This window comes from Archocentrus centrarchus, unplaced genomic scaffold (genome assembly GCF_007364275.1).
Source record: "Archocentrus centrarchus isolate MPI-CPG fArcCen1 unplaced genomic scaffold, fArcCen1 scaffold_38_ctg1, whole genome shotgun sequence".
Lineage (NCBI taxonomy): Eukaryota > Metazoa > Chordata > Actinopteri > Cichliformes > Cichlidae > Archocentrus > Archocentrus centrarchus.
This window is the reverse complement of record NW_022060265.1, coordinates 3,182,825-3,204,471: the sequence shown is the minus strand read 5'-3', so window position 1 is coordinate 3,204,471 and position 21,647 is coordinate 3,182,825. Positions and strand designations below refer to the sequence as shown.

Here is a 21,647-nt window from a genome sequence, read left to right as displayed (position 1 = left end):
CATGATCAACACTGGGGATGCAAAACCTATAAATCTCCCCCCTTATCGCACCTCCCCAGCAAAGAAACAGCTTATTGAAGTGCAGGTGGATAAGATGTTGCAGGATGGCATCATTGAGCCCTCCACCAGCCCATGGGCTGCCCCAGTTGTAATTGTGAACAAGCCTGGGGCCGATCCGAGATTCTGTGTGGATTTTAGGGGCATAAACCAAGTCACACAGAAAGACGCGTACCCCTTGCCACGTGTTGAAGAGTCACTTGACTTCCTTGCGAGAGGGCGGTTTATCACAACACTGGATTTGGCCCGTGGATACTGGCAAGTGTCGGTTGCGGAGGAGTCCCGACCGAAAACTGCTTTTATATCCCACTGTGGTCTTTTCCAGTTCCGTGTACTCCCCTTTGGTCTCTGCAATGCACCTGCCACCTTTCAGAGGCTAATGAATACTGTCCTTGCAGGTCTTGTATACAAGACATGTGCTGTGTACCTGGATGACATTGTGGTTGTTTCCCCCACTTTTGAACAACACCTGGCTGATCTAGGGGAAGTGCTCGAAAGGCTCAAATCTGCAGGTCTTTCTTTGAAACTTAAGAAATGTCAGTTCTGTTTGAGTGAGCTCACCTTCCTCGGCTATCGCGTCACTCCTTATGGCATAAAGCCTGATGAAGACAAAGTCAAAGCTGTGTTGGAGTTTGGTGTCCCATCCAGCGTCAAACATGTCAGGCAGTTTCTTGGCCTGACAGGGTACTATCGCAGGTTCGTAGAGAACTATGCACGCCATGCTGAGCCACTTCACGCGCTCACCCGGAAAGACACAGCTTTTCACTGGGATGATAGGTGTCAGAAATCCATGGATCTCTTGAAAAAGAGTGTCACTTCGGCACCTGTCCTCAGATTTCCTGACTTTGGACGCCCTTTCTTCATTCACACTGATGCTTGTGATATTGGCCTTGGGGCAGTCTTGATGCAGAAGGATAAAGAGGGTCGAGAGGTCGTAATCAGTTACGCAAGTCGCTCTCTGCACAAAGCGGAAAAGCCATACTCTACCCCCGAGAAGGAGTGTTTGGCTGTTATTTGGGCTCTCGAACATTTCAGACCTTATGTTGAGGGCCTTCTTGTGACTGTTTTTACTGATCACAGCAGCCTCAAATGGCTAATGTCCCGGCCTAACCCTTCTGGCCGACTAGCCCGATGGTCCTTACGACTCCAGGACTTTGACTTCAGCATAGTGCACAAGGCCGGTGTGAACAACAGAGTGCCGGATGCACTATCTCGCAACCCTCTGCCTAATTCCTGCAGCACTCCTACAGATCTTTTGCCTGAGTACGCTGTCATTGGCAGTTTGGATCTCCGTACTCTGCCTCCAGTACTACTGGCGGATCGCGAACATGTTAAGCGATTGCAGTTGGATGACCCAGTCACTGGCCAACTGCTCAGAGGTAATGAAATGGACCTCAATAACATGAATGAGAGTGACTCCTCATTATACACTGTGTATGATGGTCTACTCTATTATAAAGACCCAAAACACAAGTGTGGATTGCATCCATTGAAGGAGCTTAAATTGTATGCTCCTACGTCACTCCGTGGTACCTTGCTCAGCTACTACCACGATCACCCCACCGCGGGTCACCTTGGTATTTCTAAATCACTGGTGAGACTGCAGTCCAGGTTTTTCTGGCCTCAAATGGCTGCGGATGTCAAGCGTTATGTTGCTTCCTGTTCGGTCTGTCAGCTCACTAAACCAAGCCAAAGGAAACCAGCTGGTTTCATGGTTCCTATCATGCCCCGAAAACCCTGGGAGTACACAGGGGTGGATTTTGTCGGGCCACTGCCTCGCACTGCCTCAGGGAATGCCCATTTGCTGGTCTTTGTTGACTATTTTTCCAAGTGGGTCGAGGTGTGTGCTGTTAGAGAGGCTACAGCGCAGGTGGCGGCCAGTAAGTTTGTCAGTGAAGTTTTTGCCAGACACGGTACCCCCACATATCTTATCTCAGATAGGGGCTCACCGTTTGTGAGCGAGTTGTTTGAGCATGTCCTCTCTGCGCTTGGGTCCATGCATCGCCTTACCACAGCCTACCATCCTCAGACTAATGCGACGGAGAGGGTGAACAGGACACTCAAAACTGCTATACGTGCTTATGTTGGAGACAAACACACATCATGGGATAAGTTTCTTTCCCAGATCTGCTTTGCATTGCGTACTGCTCCCCATGACAGCACCGGACTAAGCCCTGCCATGATGCTGTATGGTCGAGAACTGGAAACCCCACTTGACCTCATTACACAACCTTCCTCCTCTGAGGTGGATGAATCCACTGTGCCGTACCCAGAGACTCTTAGAGCCTCCCTGCAAGAGGCACATGATCATGCCAGAGTAGCACTGGCCCACAGTCACAAGAGACAGAAGCATTATTATGACTTGAGACGCCGTCAGGCTACATATGCTGTTGGTGACCTGGTTAAAATAAAGTCCCACCCCAAGTCTGATGCGCAGGCTAACTTTGCTGCAAAACTAGCACCTCTGTACTCAGGCCCACTGCGTGTCACTCAGAAGCTTGGAGATGTCAACTACAGACTGACCAGGCTGGAAACTGGTGAGGACGCCGGTGTTTTTCACGTGGTTAATATGCAGCCTTTTCACACTTGGGACTCAGCTTCTTCTGCCAGGGTCTCTGTCCCTACCATGACAGAATATGGGACCGCAGGACCTTCAGACTCTGTTTTACGCACTTCCCAGGCTGACACCCAAGCTGGTTTCCCTGCTGTGGATGTGCGCTACACTGTGCCTGATGATGCTGACTGTGGTACGGATGACAACACTAGGCACGACCCTACTGTGGATGTGTCTGACACCAGCCCGGATTATGCGAACCGGTATAAACTAAGGCCGAGACGTTGCCCCAGAATTACGTCTGGTTGGTCGGATAGGAGGTGGACAAACCCTCACCACACCAAAAGACTCGACCTGGAATAGAAAACAGTTTTGTTGTGTTTTGAGTATTCTGATTGGCGTAAGTGCCTCATTTGTTGTGTGCCAGCCCACAAAAACTAGTAATTCAAGGGAAGATTTTGTTTGATAGTTTTTGTATTTTATTTTGTTTCCTGATCCAGTGGTCATAGTTTCTCCACTGCTTGATTTTGCCTCCCACATTTGTTTTGATTTCCTGTTCTCTTTTTTTATAATGTAGTTTGGATTTGTATTGAGAGGTACACTCATTCATCTCATTCTGTTATGTGCTTGTTATGTGGCTGTCCGGTAGTACAACTACCTCAAGACGATTTTGAAATTTTTTTGCTCTGTTTACTGATATGTGTGTCATATGCTGACTGTGATGTGTTTCCCTGAATGTAACCACACTTTTCTATGTGAGTTATGTATGACCACATATTAAGTGCAGGGTGGCTGATTTTTTTCTGCTGTGTACGGCTGAGGACAGCCTTATTGTAACCAGGGGGGAATATGTAACAGCCAGAGCAACAGGGATGGGATATGTTGCAAGGTTGAATGATGCCACAAGGTGGTGTTTCTTCCTTGTTGTGTGTGTTGGACTGAGAACCACTGCAGAACGCCGCTGATGCCCACCCAGCCGACATCTTGGAGCGCGAGCTCTACATTGTGACAAGCTGATCGCGGGACTCTCTGTGCCTATTGTCATGTATGATCTGGCTATGTAGAACCGTGGAGACCTGGCGTTTGATGGTCGTAAGTTCTGCCAAATAAAGGCACTGTATTCGGAATCTTGTCGGTTATGTTTATGAGTTACCCAGGCATGGCTAGTGCTAACCCTAGCTAATCTCGCTAGACTCTCCACCCGCAGTTAGCCCTCGTTACAATGTGGTTCATCCTTCTTGGTGGTATGCTGACATTACCCTGGATACCGTGGCTCTTGATACATCACAAAGACTTGCTGTCTTGGTCACAGATGCGTCAGCAAGATGTGCACCAACAATTTGTCCTCTTTTGAACTCTGGTATGTCACCCATAATGTTGTGTGCATTGCAATATTTTGAGCAAAACTGTGCTCTTACCTTCACATTCTGCTCTTACTGGTGCAATGTGCAATTAATGAAGATTGGCCACCAGGCTGGTCCAATTTAGCCATGAAACCTCCCACACTAAAATGACAGGTGTTTCAGTTTCATTGTCCAACCCCTGTATATCCAGTTAGTTAAAGCATAACACAGCTGACACCGGTGTCTACTGCATTACAAAATGCCCATAAAGACAAGTGAAACATATTCATAATTAATTTTAATTACACTTAACTGAGTAAAACTCAGTACTTAACTATGTTGCTTGAAAAGAAAAGCAGCTATATGAGCCCAAAATTGAGGATGTGTGCACAATAACAGAGCACCTCATTGAGAAAGCCTGCAAAGCTTTTCAAGTTTATGTGCCAATGTGCAGCTTTTATTTAAATGTTTAATAGCAGGGAAGCAAGACATCTTGGATACAGTGCCACCACTGTTACACCTGAAGCTGTTTGCCCATAGTCAAACATCATAAAACAAGTGTGCTAACAGGAAATAAGGTCAAAGCAAAGAAGGTCAGTTTTTATTCTATCTTCCATGACACTTTAATCCATGTTCCAGTCTTAAAAATCACATTTTTTTTAATTTAGTTGCAGCAAAATTAAATTTTGGGCATCCAGATCAAAAAACACAAAAGCACTGAAAACTTTTTTGCATCATGAACAGGTGCCATCCAGTATTCAGTGTTCTCTAACACTTGTATGACTTAAATGTGGTCTCCACATCAGCACACATTAGCATGCACTCAGTTTGGATGCTCTATGTGGTTTCCTCATTAAGTTTACTGTATTCCTCTTTATGCTGAGTCTTCAGTTCTTGTTAGTTTTAGTTACTGATGGCTGAAGGTTATTTAGTCAGTTAGTGTGGTTAGTGTGTGGTTTCTTTCTGTTTCTTCTGTCTTGTGTCTGTGTTGTTTCTTGTGTTTATATGTTACCCTCTCTCAAGTTATCTCATTCTCATTTAGTTCTGTCTTACTTCCTGTTTTGTTTTGGTAGCTGTTGTTCCCTCTTCTCATTATGTTAAGTGTCTTCAGCTGTGTTCCCCACCTGTTTCCATTTCCCTCGTTATTTCTTGTGAATGTCTCAGTCTTTCTTTGCCTTTTGTTATGTCTTCTCTCGCTGTGTGTCTCCTCGCTCTGTGTTTCCTGTGCTTTCACAGTTTGTGTTTTCTGGTATTTGGATTCTCTGCCACTAGATGTGTTTCTTTATCTTTGGACTTAGTTTATTTTCTGGGCTGTCAGCCTTAAAAGCTTGCCTTGAGTTCCATGTCTGTCTCCTGCAATTTACAACCTACCCAGCAGAACATGACAGAACCTTGACTGAGAATGATGCATCTTTGAACGTAATTTGTTCCTTTACCTGCAACTTCCACAATGTCTCCAGGAACGATGTCTCGGGCTCTGACTCTTTGGATGCTCTTCTTGTCCTGTCGGTACACCTTGCCCATTTCTGGCTCATATTCCTTAAGAGCTTCAATGGCATTCTCTGCATTACGCTCCTGAAGGATATAGTAATAAGTCAGTATTTGACTGGGACGTGTTTCAAAATACACTGGTCAAAAAAATTAAAGGTTTACTTTGAAAACTCGTTAGATCTCAATGGGGAAAAAAAAACAACTAATTGGATAGCTATACTGATATGCACTGGGTAATGTGTTAGGAATGAAAGGATGCCACATCATTTTTATAGAAATGAAAAATTAACAACCCACAAAGAGCTGAATTCAACGATACCCCAAAAATCAAAGTGTGATAGGTTCAGATCATTTTAATAACTCAGAACAAACACACAACTCTTTTGAACTTGCGCAAGGAGGAGAGATCCGTTCCTTGAACTCAGCTCGCGGCTGAGCGGAAGTTATGTCCCAAAGGACGGCTTCCTGCGCAGCGCTTTTATTCGGACTTTCACAATAAGATCATGTGGGTTACACCAAACGCAGTTTACAGCATGTAATAAACAACATTCTTGGGTTTTTCCTTACCATATATGGTAGTAGGTATCCTGTAGAATGTGCATGTAACATGGCGTATATGAGACACGTATCCTATGTGTGTATTCTCTGCAGGCTGAAAACAGACTGCAGGTACCTACAACTTCCTTTGTAAAAAATGTCACCACGTGTTTCCATTTCAAACATAAAAACAACAGTATCATATGTACATAAAACAACTTATAGAAAATATACAAACAGAAGGTATGATAATTCATAATAAACAGAATGGAATTTTTACCATAACTCCAACAAAGTGAAACAAGAGCTCCCTTAACTGGGTGCCAATGTTGGGTTGTTTTGGATCTGTAACAAGGGAGAAGGGGGCCAAATTGCTGTTGTAATAAAGTCAGTGAACAAGTGTGTGAAGTTTGATGGGTTTAGCTTAAACAGTACGCATCTATGGTGTGCATTTGTACATCCTAGGTCACTTTGTTGTCAAGTTATCGTGTTCACCAAATTTTCAGAAAACTTGACCTCTGCCCTTAAGCTTGAGGTCAAGGTCGCTGAAATTCTAACTCATCTGAGATTTTTAGCAGTTGCATCTATGGTTTGAATGTGAACATTCTAGGTCACATCATCCTTGAGTTATGGCGAATGTACAAGTTTTTGTGGAACAGACACCAACAATGCTGCTGACGCCATGGCTATGACAATAGCTTGACTTTTTCTTTGAAACAGCAGAGCTAAAAATGATGCAGCAAGCTAGTCCATTTTGCTGAAATTTCATTGCAGCAACTCAGAATTATACTTAGTAGTTTTTATGGCCCCCATGGGCTTGTATGCATGCCTGACAACATCAGGGCTCCTAATGAGATGACAGATGATGTCCTCGGGGCTCTTCTCCCAGATCTGAACCCGGGCATCCCTGAGCTCCTAGATCTAGTACCATCGGAGGGACTGAAACATAATGTCCCAGAGGTGTTCAATTGGATTTAGGTTAGGTGAATATGGGGGCCAGTCAATGATATCTGCCTGCGTACTCTCAACACCTAAGGCTGGGCACTTTCGGGCACCAGGAAGAACTCAGGACCCACTGCACCGGCATAGGGTCTGACAATGGGTACAAGAATTTCATCCCGATACCTGACTGACAAAGGATGTTGGGTCCTCAGGCCACCCTCATGAAGTCTGTTTCTGATCAGAGATGGTCAGAGACATTCACACCTCTGGCCTGGTTGGAGGTTATTTTGTATCTCTGGCAGTGCTCATCCTGTTCCTCCTTGCACAAAGGAGAAGATACCACTCTTGCTGGTGGTTTAAGGACCTTCTATGGCCCTGTCCAGCTCACCTAGAGTAACTGCCTGTCTCCTGGAATCTCCTCCATGCTCTGGAGACTGTGCTGGGAGACACAGCAAATCTTCTGACAATGGCACGTATTAATGTGCCATCCTGGAGGAGCTGGACTACCTGTGAAACCTCTGTAGGGTCCAGGTATGACCTCATGCTACCAGCAGTGACTTTGACCCTAGCCAAATGCAGAACTAGTGAAAAACAGTCAGAAAAGATGAGGAGGGAAAAATATCATTGGCTTCAGCCTGTAAAACTGTTCCTGTTTTGGGAGTTATTGAGAATACCATGACCTGGATGACTGAGAACCTACACTGACAATGGGTCAAACAACCACCTCCAAAGGGGACAACCCCCACTAGAGTTTAAATAAAGTCCAGTCACCTTTTATCAAGTTTTTAAGAATATGAGGAACAACACTTTGCCCATCAAAAGCAAGTGGCAGCTATCAGGGATCAAAAACATCCAATTTCACCAAATTATGCTGCATGGTCACGATGACAGCTATGACCATGGCCACGACCATCTTTAGTTGACTGGTAACATTACAGATCCATTTATTATAAATGTATGTAAATAATGTGTTGTTGTCAGAATGACCACCTATGGGAGTTCCAGGTAGAAACACTCACAACTCTCTTGTGTCTTGTAATTTTAATAAAATGACAATGTTAGAATATAATATATTATTTAGCAAAGTCAAGGTCCTGTAGTTACATGGGGTTTATAGCAACAATCTTGCTATAAACCCCATGCTATGGGCATTGCTAAGCTCACGTTAGGTCATTGTATTAAGCCCAAGCTGCTTCATGAGTTTTTCTTAAGGAAAAGCACCAGTAGATGGTTGTGAAAACTTAGTTCTACAAAGTTTTTTTTTAGCATGATTCCTTCCCAATTTGAAGGATACAGAAAAGCCACGTTCTCAGACCAACACCTTCTGTATAGATCTGTATGGATCTTTGTATGTGGGCCTTTAAATGCCCACATACATTGCATTAAAAGGCATAACATAAATATCACAGAAAATGACACACACACAGAGGCTGAATCCAGGAAATAAAATCCTATTTGGCCTGTTGTTTCCTGTTGATCTCCTTTCAGTTTAACAAGCACAGCACCAAATGGACTACAGTTTACCCACATGTGACTAGTGTCTCTTAAAAGTAAATCCCAGACATCAGTGAAGGGAATCCAGAACTTTTTATACTGTTATTAATCAATGACCTATTAAATTGCTGATAAATTCCTAAAACAGAGTTCAGATGTCACTGTTACAAATGCACATCCATATGTAACACATGGAAAATGTTTAAAATATGGCAGACTGGACTAAAAGTCAGGCGATCTAACATGTACAAGCAGGTACTGCAGCACTGTATGAAAAAAATTACAGCTTTGATATTAACAATAATTGTCATGCTGTCTTAAAATTACTTGATGCCAAAAAGCCAAATTCGGTTCAATTAACTATGAAATAAATATCTTGTAGTCTGAAACCCTGATCAGTGTCACCTGATCCAGCCCTAACTATGAGCTTTATCAAAACGGAAAGTTTCAAGCCTCATCTTAAAAATAGAGAGTATCTTTCTCCTGAATCCAGCTAGTTCCATAGAAGAGGGGCCTTTCATGTATACAGACCCTGGGGAACAAACACACACACACTGCGCCTGGCTGAGGTACTGTTCTGCTGGGCTTTCAGCTGTACCAAGGGAGAGTCTGACAGTCAGAAGGTCCAAAAAAAAAAACATAATCACATCATCCAATTTCTATAAGGTCCTAAGAACATCTGTAATTTACTCAGCAGGCTACACTTAGGCTTGGGCAAAAACAATCTACATTTCTGCTTCTTTATTTCTACCATGGCTAAAGCAGAAATGCAGATTGTTTTCACTCATAATTTTAAGTGACATTAAGTGATCGTGTACAATGGTGTATCAGGCAGTCTTCAGAAATCTGGCTGAATGCTGAAATGATTTCTAATAAAAGTGTCCATGCTAGCTTTTCATGCCACTGGTGTAGTCTATTTTTCCATGCAAGAATATTACATACATACAGTACAACATTTTGTGTACACATTACTTCCAAGATCACCCTTTTATCCAAAAAGAAGGCAAGTTCAGATCAGTTGTCAGTATGACACTATACTGATGAGCCACTTCACAAAACCTGTGCATACACACATACAGGGAGCTTACCTGCCATACGCCCACAATAGCATTTGCTATGAGGATGAGGAGTATGACGAAGGGTTCAACAAAGGCTGTGATTGTCCCCTCACCTTCTTCGAACCATGCCAAGGTCTATGAGACACAGAAGAGCCAGAGAGAAGGGTAAAGGCCTATGTGGTACTCAGTTCATTTGTACTTTGTGTTTATACTACAGGTGTAATATTTGTAACATTTCAGTGTAACATTTCAAAATGTGACTCCAAAACCCAACGAGCCTTCACATCACTTGTGTATATAAGCATGGTTAATCTAATATATGGTGTACTGTTCACACAAATAATTCATAAACACTTTAGCTGTAAAAGTAATTATATATATATAATAATATAATTATGTTTCCTTACAAATGAGATACATGCAGCCAGCAGCAGGATTCGAACCAACAGATCCTCAAACTGTTCCAACACCAGCTCCCAGAGTGACTTCCCTGATTGGATGATACCACAGGAGAAGGAGGAAACAAATACACTGAGTTTTACAGGACAGAGTGGAAAAGCTGCTGTCATAAGAAAAGCAAGCAGTAAGAATCTGAGCAGGATGAAAAATCACTGCTTAGAGAAAAATAGAGGCAAATTACTGACCTTCTTCAGCTGGTAATTCTGGAAGTAAACAAGTAAAGAGAGATTTAAACGTTGATTGTTTGCAAAGGAGAAAAAAATCCGAACGCATCATTTGTTGTACACTACCACTTTTATGTCACATAAAAATATATACTGGTATTATCACAGGAGATCTAATATGGCACAGCCTGTGTGACAGTGTGACTGCTTCCTGCAGTATGAACTTTATTTTGATGTGAACAGCATGAGTACTGCACAACTAGGGATGTCAACACAACCAATACTTGCAGTACCTTTGATAGAAAATTCTGACAACACAACAATGCTTTCTTTTTAGTACCATAGATACCATAGGTAGTATATGCACTGAGTAGGGCTGTCTTTCCCTCCTCCAGCTGAACTTCACAGCACTGTTGCAGACAGGCAGGAATACAACCTTCCCTCACTAACAGCTGAACACGTAAACAGTACCACAACAAAATTAACAACACATCTGAAACTCTGACACCCTGGTCTTTATGAATATTTATGAGAGGTCAGTAAAACTTTCCTTTTTGATTAAGCTTATAGTTAGACCTGGATCAGGTGACCCTGAACCCTTGAGGAGTCTGTTTGCTGTATAAATAAAATAAAATTGAATTAAAGCTCCTGTTTCAGCAACACTGGTTGACATTTATGATATTGAACTGTTATCATAAATGTTAATCTGGTCAGTGCACATGGTGACAACAATGGAGCATTTAAATGACTATGAGGTCAACTATGGATATGCTACTGTAGGTGTGCATGTGTATTTACTGTGGAGGAGGCTGTAAACGTTTGTGAAGTATCAGACTCCTGATGGATGAGGTGGACTGTTGAGGATATCCTGAACTTTTCTGTTAGTAAGCGCTGCTGATTTTGATGTTAGCTGCTGTCAGTCAGCATTACTGAAACTTTCTTTGAAGTGGATGTAACATTGTTGGGACGCGGACACTAAGCAAATAAACTCGTATGATTTGAGAATGTAATCAAACTGTTTATCAGAGCGAAGGTGTGATTTTTAGGAAATTCGAACCAAACCAAATGCCATGATGTTAGCATGAAAACAAACAGACGGGTTATCATCATTTGACGGGAGATGGGAGGGGCGCATGTCTAATGTGCTGATAGTAAGTAATTGCAGCAATACTGAGAATAAATGAGCATGTTTATTCATTCAGAACTGGGATGGGTGGAACGGTGATGGTGGGGCAACATGGGGTCTTCCACATTCTGATGCCCGCTCCTATGCACCTTTTAATAGTCTGACACATAACAAACACAATATGGCTCTAGTCTACATTTTTATTAAGTCTACATGATACCAGCAAATTAATAAAAAGTGAATAAAAACACCCCAACAATGATTTCCATATTTACCGTTGGGTCCCCATCTCTCTCTGTTCTTCTTCAGCTGCTCACAGCTCAGACCTGTAGATTCATTTACACCAAAGAACCCCAAAACCTCCTCCACCGTCTTAGTATGTGCATTATCCATCACTACGGCAAGAGGAGAAGAACAGTTCATGTCAGCAATAAGCTTATTATTACCACCGTCAGTCTACTTATACTTATGTTGTGAAAAAGTATTTGGCCCCTTCTCAACTGGATTTAAGTCCTTGACATGCTGGTTTGGTTTGGATCACTGTCTTGCTGCATAACCTGAGTGTCCTTGAGCTTCAGGGGATGGACTGCTGGCTGGAAATTCTCCTTCAGGATTTTCTGGTAGAGAGCAGAATTCATGGTTCAACCAGTTACAGCAAGCTGTCCAGGTCCTGAAGCAGCAAAGCATCCCAGACCATCACACTACCACCACCAGGTCTGACTTTGTTTTTTTAATCTAATAGTTAGTTAGATGTAACGGGACTCAAACCTTTCAAAAGTTCAACTTTTGTCAGAACATTTTCCCAGAGGTCTGGGGGATCATCGAGATGTTTTTTGGCAAATGAGAGACGAGCCTTTGTGTTCCTTTTGCTCAGCTGTGGTTTGGAAGGTTCCTTGGATAATGACTCTCACGGTGGTTCACTAGAGTCCCAAAGCCTTACAAATGGCTTTTATTATCCCTTCCTGACTGATAGATGAAAATGGACTGGTTCTTCTTATATAGCGCTTTTCTACTCTATGTTGAACACTCAAAGCTTTACACAATATGCCTCATTCGCCCATTCACACACATTCATATCAGCACTTCTTTCTAAGCTTAAGTCCTTTCTATCTAACATTCACACACATTCATACTCCGATGGCTACCCTTTAGAAATTGTCATTTAAAAATGCATTTTGTATTTACTTTGGTCTTTGTCTAATATTAAAATTAGTTTGATGATCTGAAACATGTAACCCCGACAAATATTCATACAAATAAATGAGGAAGGGTCAAATACTTTTCACTGTAGGCTCAGAATGTTTAAAAAATTAAATGAAGTTACTGTAAACTACCATTCACTGGCTTCAAGATTTAGGTTCTAAAATAACAAACGTAAAAAATTCTGAGGTTCCATGTTATACTGTATCGTAGTCCTACACGTCATGTCAGTGAGCAGAAGTATTAGCGTATTTTCCACATTTGAAAGGAGGTCTGCTGCTTCAAAGTGATTCTTGGCACTGCAATAAAATGACAAACTGTTCCAGCATTGGATGGCTGGGGAATCAGATGTACCGTACAGCCAAGCAACAGGAACCCGCAGAGACAGAGGGGCCCGTGGGACGGAATTACGGTCATGGGATGCAAGCTGGCACTGAGAGAAATATACTGGATATTATTGTGCTGTTATATTTCTGTAGTTTTATTCTAATCTTCTCTGAAAATCTTTATGGATTAGGGCTTAACCACATTTCTCCAAACACCATTAACAAATCTGACAGCTCTTCTGCCCACTGCCGAATGAGATCGAGACTTGAGGCCTTTTACACAGAGCCAGCCCACATGCACCAATGTTTTCAATCTTTTTAATGGACTGGATGCGACTATCTGCCTGTTATTCCCATCATCCCTATCCACCCAGGCTCACTGTGACAGTGGCAGCCTGTGATAAGTGCAACACGGCAGATCACGTATGCGCAGTTTGTCTCGGACTTAATCTCAGTTTATTCTTCGTGTAGGCGCTCACAGCAGGCCGGGCTGTATGAAACAGGCCTGTTAGATAATTGTGTACTGCTGTCCTGTAATCACCTACTGTCCTTATTCCTGCGTCTGAAAATAACAATTCACACAGGAGCTGAACATTTATAACAAACAATATTAATAAAACACTTATGACCAAATGTTAAAACATAACATTTGAACCATTAGCGTTCTATATTTTTTGCCGTTTTTTTTTTTCAAATAGCCTCGCCTAAAAGCTAGGACTAATGGACCGCGATTTTACAATAGCAACACAATGAACTGCTTATAACGGAAATACTGTATAAAATGACAAGCGAAAAATCACTACACACTCAAATGTGTCGAGCCGCAGACCAGCCAGCCAGGGAAGCTGCGGCTAGCACGCCGGGTAGCTAGCGTAATCCCGCGGAGATGAACAGTTTGCTTACCAGAGCCGTTCGTGTGTCCGCTGGCCCTACGCTGTCAGAGGGACCGGGTATATCACAGCACCATGCCTTCTGGAGTCACCTCCTCACAGCAACCAAAAGAAGGCGGCACACGGTGACTTTGACAATCTGTTCTTTCTTCTTTATCACTACAGTCTGCAGAGGTCCGTGACAGCCGCTCAGGAGTGGAAAATGATCAGCAGATTTCCACTGAAACAGCATCCAGTCACTCCCAGCGATTAGACGTTTATATATATATATATATATAAATCAGAAACCAAGGCTTATTTAAGGCAAATAATATTGATCTAAATATGATTTAAGATTATTTACCTATACAGTAGTATTACAAATTCTCCTGCGTGCAGGACTATGTGTGGCTCTAATAGCCGGACAGGCTGCAGCAGCCGCTCTCACCACGCTGCCACTCACTAATGCACCATCCGGTGAAACCTTTCAAAGTAAAGACTTATCCCTGAGGAATGACACATTCCGCATCTCACACACACCGTTACTGTTTAAATTACATTTTGAACGCTTCCCAAAGAATGCACAACGAAGATCAAAACATTTTAAGTTAGTTTGTAAATAAAAATTAAAGTTTTCTAACTTCTGGGTTTCCCAATTTTGCGGAGCTTTGACGCTACTGTACTGTAACGGTGAACGCCGCTTGGCAATGCAGAAATCCAACGCGGATAAGCATGATCCAATGATAGGCCCAGGAACCAGGCCGATGAACCATTTTAACGAATCGGTACGCATCATCCCGCCCACCGAAAGATTTACAAGTCAAACGCCCCGCCTCTGACAGTAACCCGGAGCCCTGCGTCAATCAGAGAGCGGTGCGTCTGCTGTCGGTCGGCGTAACAGCCAATCAGCATCGAACGCTGAATGGTTGCGTAAACAGAAAACCAATCAAACCGCATTGAGGTCGGGACAACGCTGTGGATTGTTTTCACTCCTGTCATTCCGTCCTGCGGGAAAACTGCAGCAACAGGCATTCATGCTGTGGTTTAAAAAGACTCAAACTGCAAACTGTATTCAACTGAATGCATCCTCCACCATCAGCTTTGTCCATAATGCAAATAAACATGGGAATGTTCCAGTAACTATACTCTGATCTTGTTTCATTGCTGCATTAAAAACTCAGCAGTTACAGAAAGACTGAAGCAAATACATGTCTGGGTGCAAAACAGCAAAGCAGAGGAGAGCAGATCCCACAGCAGAGGCAATGCATCATACAAGTGTTTGTCCTTCATGTCTGAGAGCTGTTCCCTTCATTAAACTGTGCATTGTAAGACAATATGAAGCCAGTGTTTACGTAGAATGTGTTTATTAAAAATTATATTAAAAGCTAACAAAACGCACACACATACACACACAACTGGGTGTTTTTGTCCTGGAACATTGTTGCTGTTGTAGAGGTTTGTTTGTTTCCTTTTTTGTTTTTCTTTTTTCAAACAAAGTATTGATGTATAAATAAACTTGATTTTCACTGGAGTTTGTCGATGTCCTCCTCAGAGAGGATATTCATTCCACAAGCTGAAAGACAGAGAACACAATCATTACTCAACCACTTAGAAATACATTACACAATTACACATTTCCCCAAGACAGCTTTGTGAATGTTTGACGTTCAGTGTGACACACTTGACATATCTCAGCAATCTGCACAGAGGAGCGGCTGAAAATTTCTAAGAGAAGAACCAAAGATGTTGCAGCCTGTACTTTTTCCTTAAACTGGCATGCCTAAATTACAGTGTGGAGGTGTGGGGTACTGCATGATATGGATGTTATGAACAGGAACAGTAAACAATGAAGGAATCTGAGACCGCACTCAATCTTTATGATGGAATCAAGAGTACATCTTTTTCGTGCAGTTTATCCATGTAGATGTTTGGAGTAGATTCATAGTGTCTTTTCTTGAATCTTATGAAACTTGTGGTTTCAAAGTGTTAAAAACCACAGCAGCAGTCCCTCTTTCCAGAAATGTGAGCAGCTTCATTTAGGAACTATTTTATTTTTGCCAAATCACAAAAGCCAAAAGGTATGAGCCTAAAGAAGGAAGTGTCAGCAGATGTCGCTGCTGATTTTTTTCCACATGTATTTTGTTTGGCACTCTGACCACCACAACACAACTGCCATTTAGCTTCATTCTCCTCAAAAGGAGGCTTTACAGCTGATCTTCAAACAGTCTGGATGGATAAACAGCACTACAGACCAGAGACAATTAAAGAGATTTTAGGCTGAAATGACTTTTTAAAACACACCACAAAATCTATTTTACCTCCTGAAAATATATAAGACATTCTCAGAATGAGAGCTCCTAACTGAAGAAGACATTTTAATTAAAAGAAGGGCAAAAACTGTCATTGTGCTCAGATTAGACGATGAACCGAGGCACATCAGTCATACAGATTTACAGAACAATGTTTTTAAGGAATGTGTAGATGAGAAAGAGACTGTGTATTATCTACAACATAAATGGGAGAAACATTGAGATAGCTGGTTTATCCTTGATTATAGAAAATATGCAAGTATATCTAATAATAATATATCAAGGAAAAAAGAGTGACATCTTTAAAGAGAAACAATTTATCTCATCTAAATCTACTCAGACAAAAAAAAAAGAAACATGCAACCTCTGTTTTATAAATACATTATTTGTACTATACTCACTACACTAATACCTGAACACATCCATGTGTTACATAATGTCCCACGGGGTCAGGAGGTCATCAATGATGTGTTAACATTCAAGAGAGACCTGTGTACACACCTATTTCTCTCTAACTGGCTGTGACGGGAAGGCATTCACGTATCTTTAAGTAACAAATCTCTGCAGAAAAGTGATTTATTAAAAATGGTTTCCATAATCAGGCTATAATAGGAAAACCTGGCTGCGTATACACGTTCAAGTCAGACCTTACTAAAGGTTTATGTGTCATCACAACCTGATGTGTCCTGGTGGATGCTGTTGTCTTTTCCTATACTCTGGGGATACAACAAAAACTTGGTGCTCTGGGAATGTGTGTGTGTGTGTGTTACCTCAGGTTGTAGTGAGAGTCAGCGGGCGTTTGCAGCAGCAGGTCTCTGATCTCCTCAGGTGGGTTTAGACCATGAAGCTTTGCTCTCTCCCACCTCTGCAGCCTGCTGATACCTGAACACAGAGAAGGCAGGATGAACAATTCAGTGACTTCAATCTGTTCCACAGACCATATCTGGCTGAATTCATTCAATGTGGTCACCTCTGACAAGATAAACCCAACATGGTGTCAGCCAAAATGCTAATGTAGAAGCTGCAAAATGCAGACTTTAGAAACAAATGGATCACACTGGTACTTATACAGCATCTTTATGCTCTACAAGCTTTTACTAGAAGCCTTTCACCTAAACACACATTCATGCAACACTTTAAATGTACACCTTTAAGCACTTAAGTCTAAAAGCCACACAGTCACACTCCAATGGATGTACCAGGGGCACGCATCGTGCCCTGAGACACTCTAACATCCAGAGCCAAGAAGCCGGGGTGCAAAGCACCGACCTTTGGATTGGTAGACGACCCACCCTACCCTCTGAAAAACCAAGTGCTATCGGCTGATAGGGAAAACAGTGTCTGTCAATTCAGTGGGGAATGCTGCAACGACTGATATAGGCCACACCCATTAGCAGCTGTAAAACATCATCCATTTATTACTATGCTATAAATAATTTTACAGCATAATAATGCTCTTTTAAGTTCACCCTCAGAATGATGCATTTGTGGCTACAGCTCTTTATAGCCTAATAAAAGAAATTCTCTGCTCAGATGCCTAAGTCAAAAATAATAGCATTAGCACACCGATATCAGCCAGTGACAAAGCTGCAACGCTGCATCAAGCTGAAGCCACTGATACTCACAGCTGCAAACCACAGAAAGCCACTTTTAGCACTGACACAGTATTTTCTTAAGGCCATGCAAATTCTAGCGGATACGCACTGAGCACAAGCTGTCTCCATCACGAACAGTTACAGGTGCCAGCAAGAAAACACCCAATGAAACATTACCCCCAACTGCTACATGTCTGAGTATTAATATCTCAGGTTTACTTGTGTTTCAGCTTTATCATTTAAAAGTCCTCTTTATGTGTGTGTGTGTTTTTCTGGGTAAAGCTGCTCCATCTACTCCTCTTTTCTTATAAAAAAACTACACAGTACAGTTAAATCAGCTTGCTGAACCAACTGCATCATATTTGGACTCCATTTGTTAAACCATTAGCTTATCAAAGTACATAATATTTTAGCTGAAACCACTTTGGCTCATCTCTTCTTTAATGCCAAAGCCACACGTTCTACAGTGTGTTCGTGTCACCTGTGCAGGGCCCAAATCTCCAGTCCAGGTCAAACTGTCGGAGCTTCTCCTGCTCCTCCTCTTGGATGCTGTCAGCCTCTGCTCAGAGGAAAAAGATTCACTGCTGCGTCACAACAAATGATCAAAGGTAGACAACAATCACATCAACATGAGCAAAACAACATTTATGAGGAGAAATATATCCTTCTTTCATGTTAAATGCATATGAATGTGCAGATTTCCTACACTAGGTCTTCACTAATAGATACATAGATAGATAATCAAACAATGAGGACAGTCTCTGTGAGCCAAAAACTTTTCAGACTGCTCTAAACACCCTGTTTCAGACAGTTTTTTTTACTCTTGGCTCTGTGTGATGTCAGAGAGAGAGGATACCCATATTACAGAAGTCTCTGGCAAGCTAACAAAATGCTGACAGGGAAAAACTCTGGGTGGCTTTTCTTTATGAGAGGCAGAGCTGAAATGACAGAGGATGAACTGAGGGGCGATTTTTTAATTGTGAATAATGAAAAACTACATTAATAAAGTCCAATGTCAGAAATATGGTAAAGTAAATGAGCAGAATATGTCACCTTTAGAGCCTGTTTTCACCTACACAGGAAACAGACACTAAACTACAACACAAAGAGTGCTGCTCTTCACCTTTCTGTGGTGAAGGAGGAGGAGTGGGGCTCTTCTCTCGTTTTCCCCCCTTTCTTGATTTCTTCACCACTTTGAATGAGTCCGTTATCAGTCCACGTTTGGTTGTCATGGTAGCCGGCCTACAACATAAGCACACCTGTGAAATGAATTTGGTGTTTTTCTGCTCCAAAGGATTTTATTTTGGAAGGAAGTTAAGGATTTCACATATGAAAATCTCCTCGGAGCTTCCTATCACTCCCTGATTTGATCATGGCTGTCAATCTAATGTCTCAGTCATTTAGCAATATTTTTGTCAAATTACATTTTGAATAAAAATCAGAAGCCCACAGAGTATACAATTTCCCACAGAGTGGAGTAAAATCTTTCACATTTATTCACAAAGAGCTCCTGGCTCTCCGGGGTGGCTTGAGCTCCTTTTGCTCTGTCGGGGGAGGGGTGGGGGGCTCAGGTGGACATCCTGCGGATCTGGTTGTCCTGTGCCGCTGGTTGTGCTGGCTGGTGTCCTTCCTGGGCTTTGGGTCTGTTCGCTGTCCCTCAGCTCGTACGGTGCTGTGGGCTCCTCTTTCTGGGTGTCCATGCTGCCTGGGTGGGACCAGGTTGTGCACTCTGGCCTCTGTTGGGCCAGGCACTGGTGGAGACCTTCTTGCATGCTTCTGCCTTGGTGCACAAGTGTCCACTACATCTTTGGTGTAGGTTGCAGCCACCATCCTGTGTTATGATGTTTAGACTCTGGTGTGAGTGGGGGTGCCATCAAAATCACCACTCTGCCTGGTTTGGGTTTGTTTACTCTCTTTATCCTTGTTTAGGTTTCACTGAGGTGCATTTGATTTGGAAAGATCACATGCCTGTCCTCACGTCTGCACGGATACAGGCACGCGTGCACACATGCACACACACATACCAAAAAAAGCAGGCTAATGAAAACAATACCAGTTGACAGGAATCTCAACCTATAGCTGAATGCACACATGGCATTTCAGTTTCCTTCCTATTCCAGCTGCATGCCGAGGGTACCAGTCAATATTTTTCTGAGGCGAGTGAAAGTAAGCCAAACCCATTCATCTAAACCAAAAAACAATCTGTAATGATGTTTTAATAATCAGGAATAATTAAGCAGTAATAGTGAGTGACCGTTTTTTATCCAACAGCACGCAGTTTGCTTCAAAACATTGTTATTTATCTCATAGGATAACATGCCCGGGCAAAGCTTTCAAAGTAAAACCACCGCCAACGGGCTGAACCAGTTCTGACATACTGACGTTCATGTGTTTAGATAAGATGTGACATGGAAATACACACCATCTCCCCACCACGTAGCTGTACCCTAATGGCATCAAATTCAAGTTAAAGAGCGGGAGTTTTATGTTGATTTTGTTCGCATAAAATATATGTGGGCGATTATAAATAACCGCTCTCTTTAACAATTTCTTAAATTTGACACAAACAAATAGATAAAACATAATAATAATCAGGGAGAATTTGTACTTGTACCTAAAGTGTTTGATCGCCTCTATCCTCACTCCCTACATTGTGTGTTCAGGCTGGATGGGGCTTTAACTTGTTATTACGACTTTACTGCCAAATGCCAGTAATGTTACTCCAATACTTCAATTCTACACCACTTCACTGACTTCAAGCAGACCGAGCAGCCACAGTATGTCTACATCACAGCCGCAGGAAGACATTTCACTGTAAAATACTGAGTCAGTTTGAGCCGCATATGAACGCATTTTCAACTTACCTTCTAATTTAAACGATAAAAGCTGTAACAACTGGATCAGGTCGTTGAAAATACGTCTCTTCTTTCAGTCTGCAGCCCAGCGGACCCGAGTCTGTGCAGTGGACCAAAACACTTTCTTCTTCTCTCACGTCACTGCGACGGTGCCCCTCCTTTGCTGCCACCTGTCGTTTGCTTTGCGTACTCCAGAAGTACCATAAGAAATACACAAAATCACATCTTCAAGGAATCAATTCTGACATAATAACCCAGACAAACCAGCTAAATCTCATTGTACTTTCGTTATAATGACAAATAAAGTGGTGGCTGTGGCTCAGGAGGTAGAGCAGGCCATCTACTAATTGGGTTGGTGGTTCAATTCCTGGCTGCTCCATGATACTGAACCCAAAGTTGCTCTCCTATGCAACTGTCAGAGTGCGAATGTGTGTGAATAACAGTAAGCACTTCGCTGTAGAAGGAAGTGCTTGTTTGAATGGGTAAATGCAAATGTGTTTTATAAAGAGTCCTCAGCTAGTGTAGAAAAGCTCTATATAAGAACTAGTCCATTTACCATAAAGGCATTATATATGGGACTATTACACACAGATTGAGTTACACACACACACACACAAACATTTTGCTATAACAGTAGCCCCATAATTCTATTCAATTCTAAAATCACTTGAAAACCACACAGACTGTAACACAGCACCCAGGTCCCACGTATCAGTTACCATCTTGCAATATAAAATACCATATGTCATGCAACACTGTGTGGCAGTCAGGATTGGACCCCAACACAGGACTCAGGAGACACAATGTGGAACTTAAAGAACACAAGAATACACTTGAAACTATCATACTTAGAAACTTGATACTTGACACTTGATTCTTAAACACATGGCATGCACAGAGGGAACAAACAATGAGGACGTGATAATGAACAGAGGAAAACTCAAAACAGAACCAAAAAAACCCACAAGAGTCCAAAAAATACAGCTCAGTTTGTCTTCCTGGCCACAGGACAAAGCTCAGAAGTGGGGGTTTACCAGGTGGCCAACACCAAAAATTAAAGATCTCAGGCAGCTGTGTGGCCAGTGGCAAAGGTAGATTTGGAGGCCAGCTGCGGGGTCAGCGGCGTGAAATGAAGAGCTCTAGAGGACGGCTGCATGGCCGGGGGCGATCGAGCACCTCAGACACAGATGACGCTGTGACGCGAGGACTCTGGCATGGACATGGGTAAGGACGAAGACTGGAGTAGACAAAGAGTTTGGCATGGACAA

General features: G+C 42.4%; 2 protein-coding genes across 2 annotated transcripts in view; both read right to left on the bottom strand.

The window, feature by feature from the left end:
- LOC115776842 (sarcoplasmic/endoplasmic reticulum calcium ATPase 2) overlaps positions 1 to 14,110 on the bottom strand; it is a 41,572-nt gene extending 27,462 nt beyond the window's left edge. Inside the window, exons 1-7 of the mRNA XM_030724630.1 lie at positions 13,985 to 14,110; positions 13,655 to 13,861; positions 11,501 to 11,620; positions 10,121 to 10,138; positions 9,884 to 9,966; positions 9,507 to 9,611; positions 5,391 to 5,529 (exon numbers count right to left, since the gene is read on the bottom strand). Of these exons, the coding sequence (XP_030580490.1) occupies positions 5,391 to 5,529; positions 9,507 to 9,611; positions 9,884 to 9,966; positions 10,121 to 10,138; positions 11,501 to 11,618 (463 nt within the window). The 5' untranslated portion in view covers positions 11,619 to 11,620; positions 13,655 to 13,861; positions 13,985 to 14,110. The remainder of the gene's footprint in view (positions 1 to 5,390; positions 5,530 to 9,506; positions 9,612 to 9,883; positions 9,967 to 10,120; positions 10,139 to 11,500; positions 11,621 to 13,654; positions 13,862 to 13,984) is intronic.
- Positions 14,111 to 15,102: 992 nt separating this feature from the next.
- On the bottom strand, positions 15,103 to 20,537 carry pold4 (DNA polymerase delta 4, accessory subunit). Its single transcript, XM_030724629.1, has 5 exons — positions 20,389 to 20,537; positions 18,648 to 18,766; positions 18,006 to 18,083; positions 16,700 to 16,811; positions 15,103 to 15,193 (listed from the first exon to the last, which is right to left on the bottom strand). Exons 2-5 carry the CDS (start codon positions 18,754 to 18,756, stop codon positions 15,169 to 15,171), a joined length of 324 nt encoding a protein of 107 aa, XP_030580489.1. The 5' UTR covers positions 18,757 to 18,766; positions 20,389 to 20,537; the 3' UTR covers positions 15,103 to 15,168.
- Between the last annotated feature and the right edge of the window lie 1,110 nt (positions 20,538 to 21,647).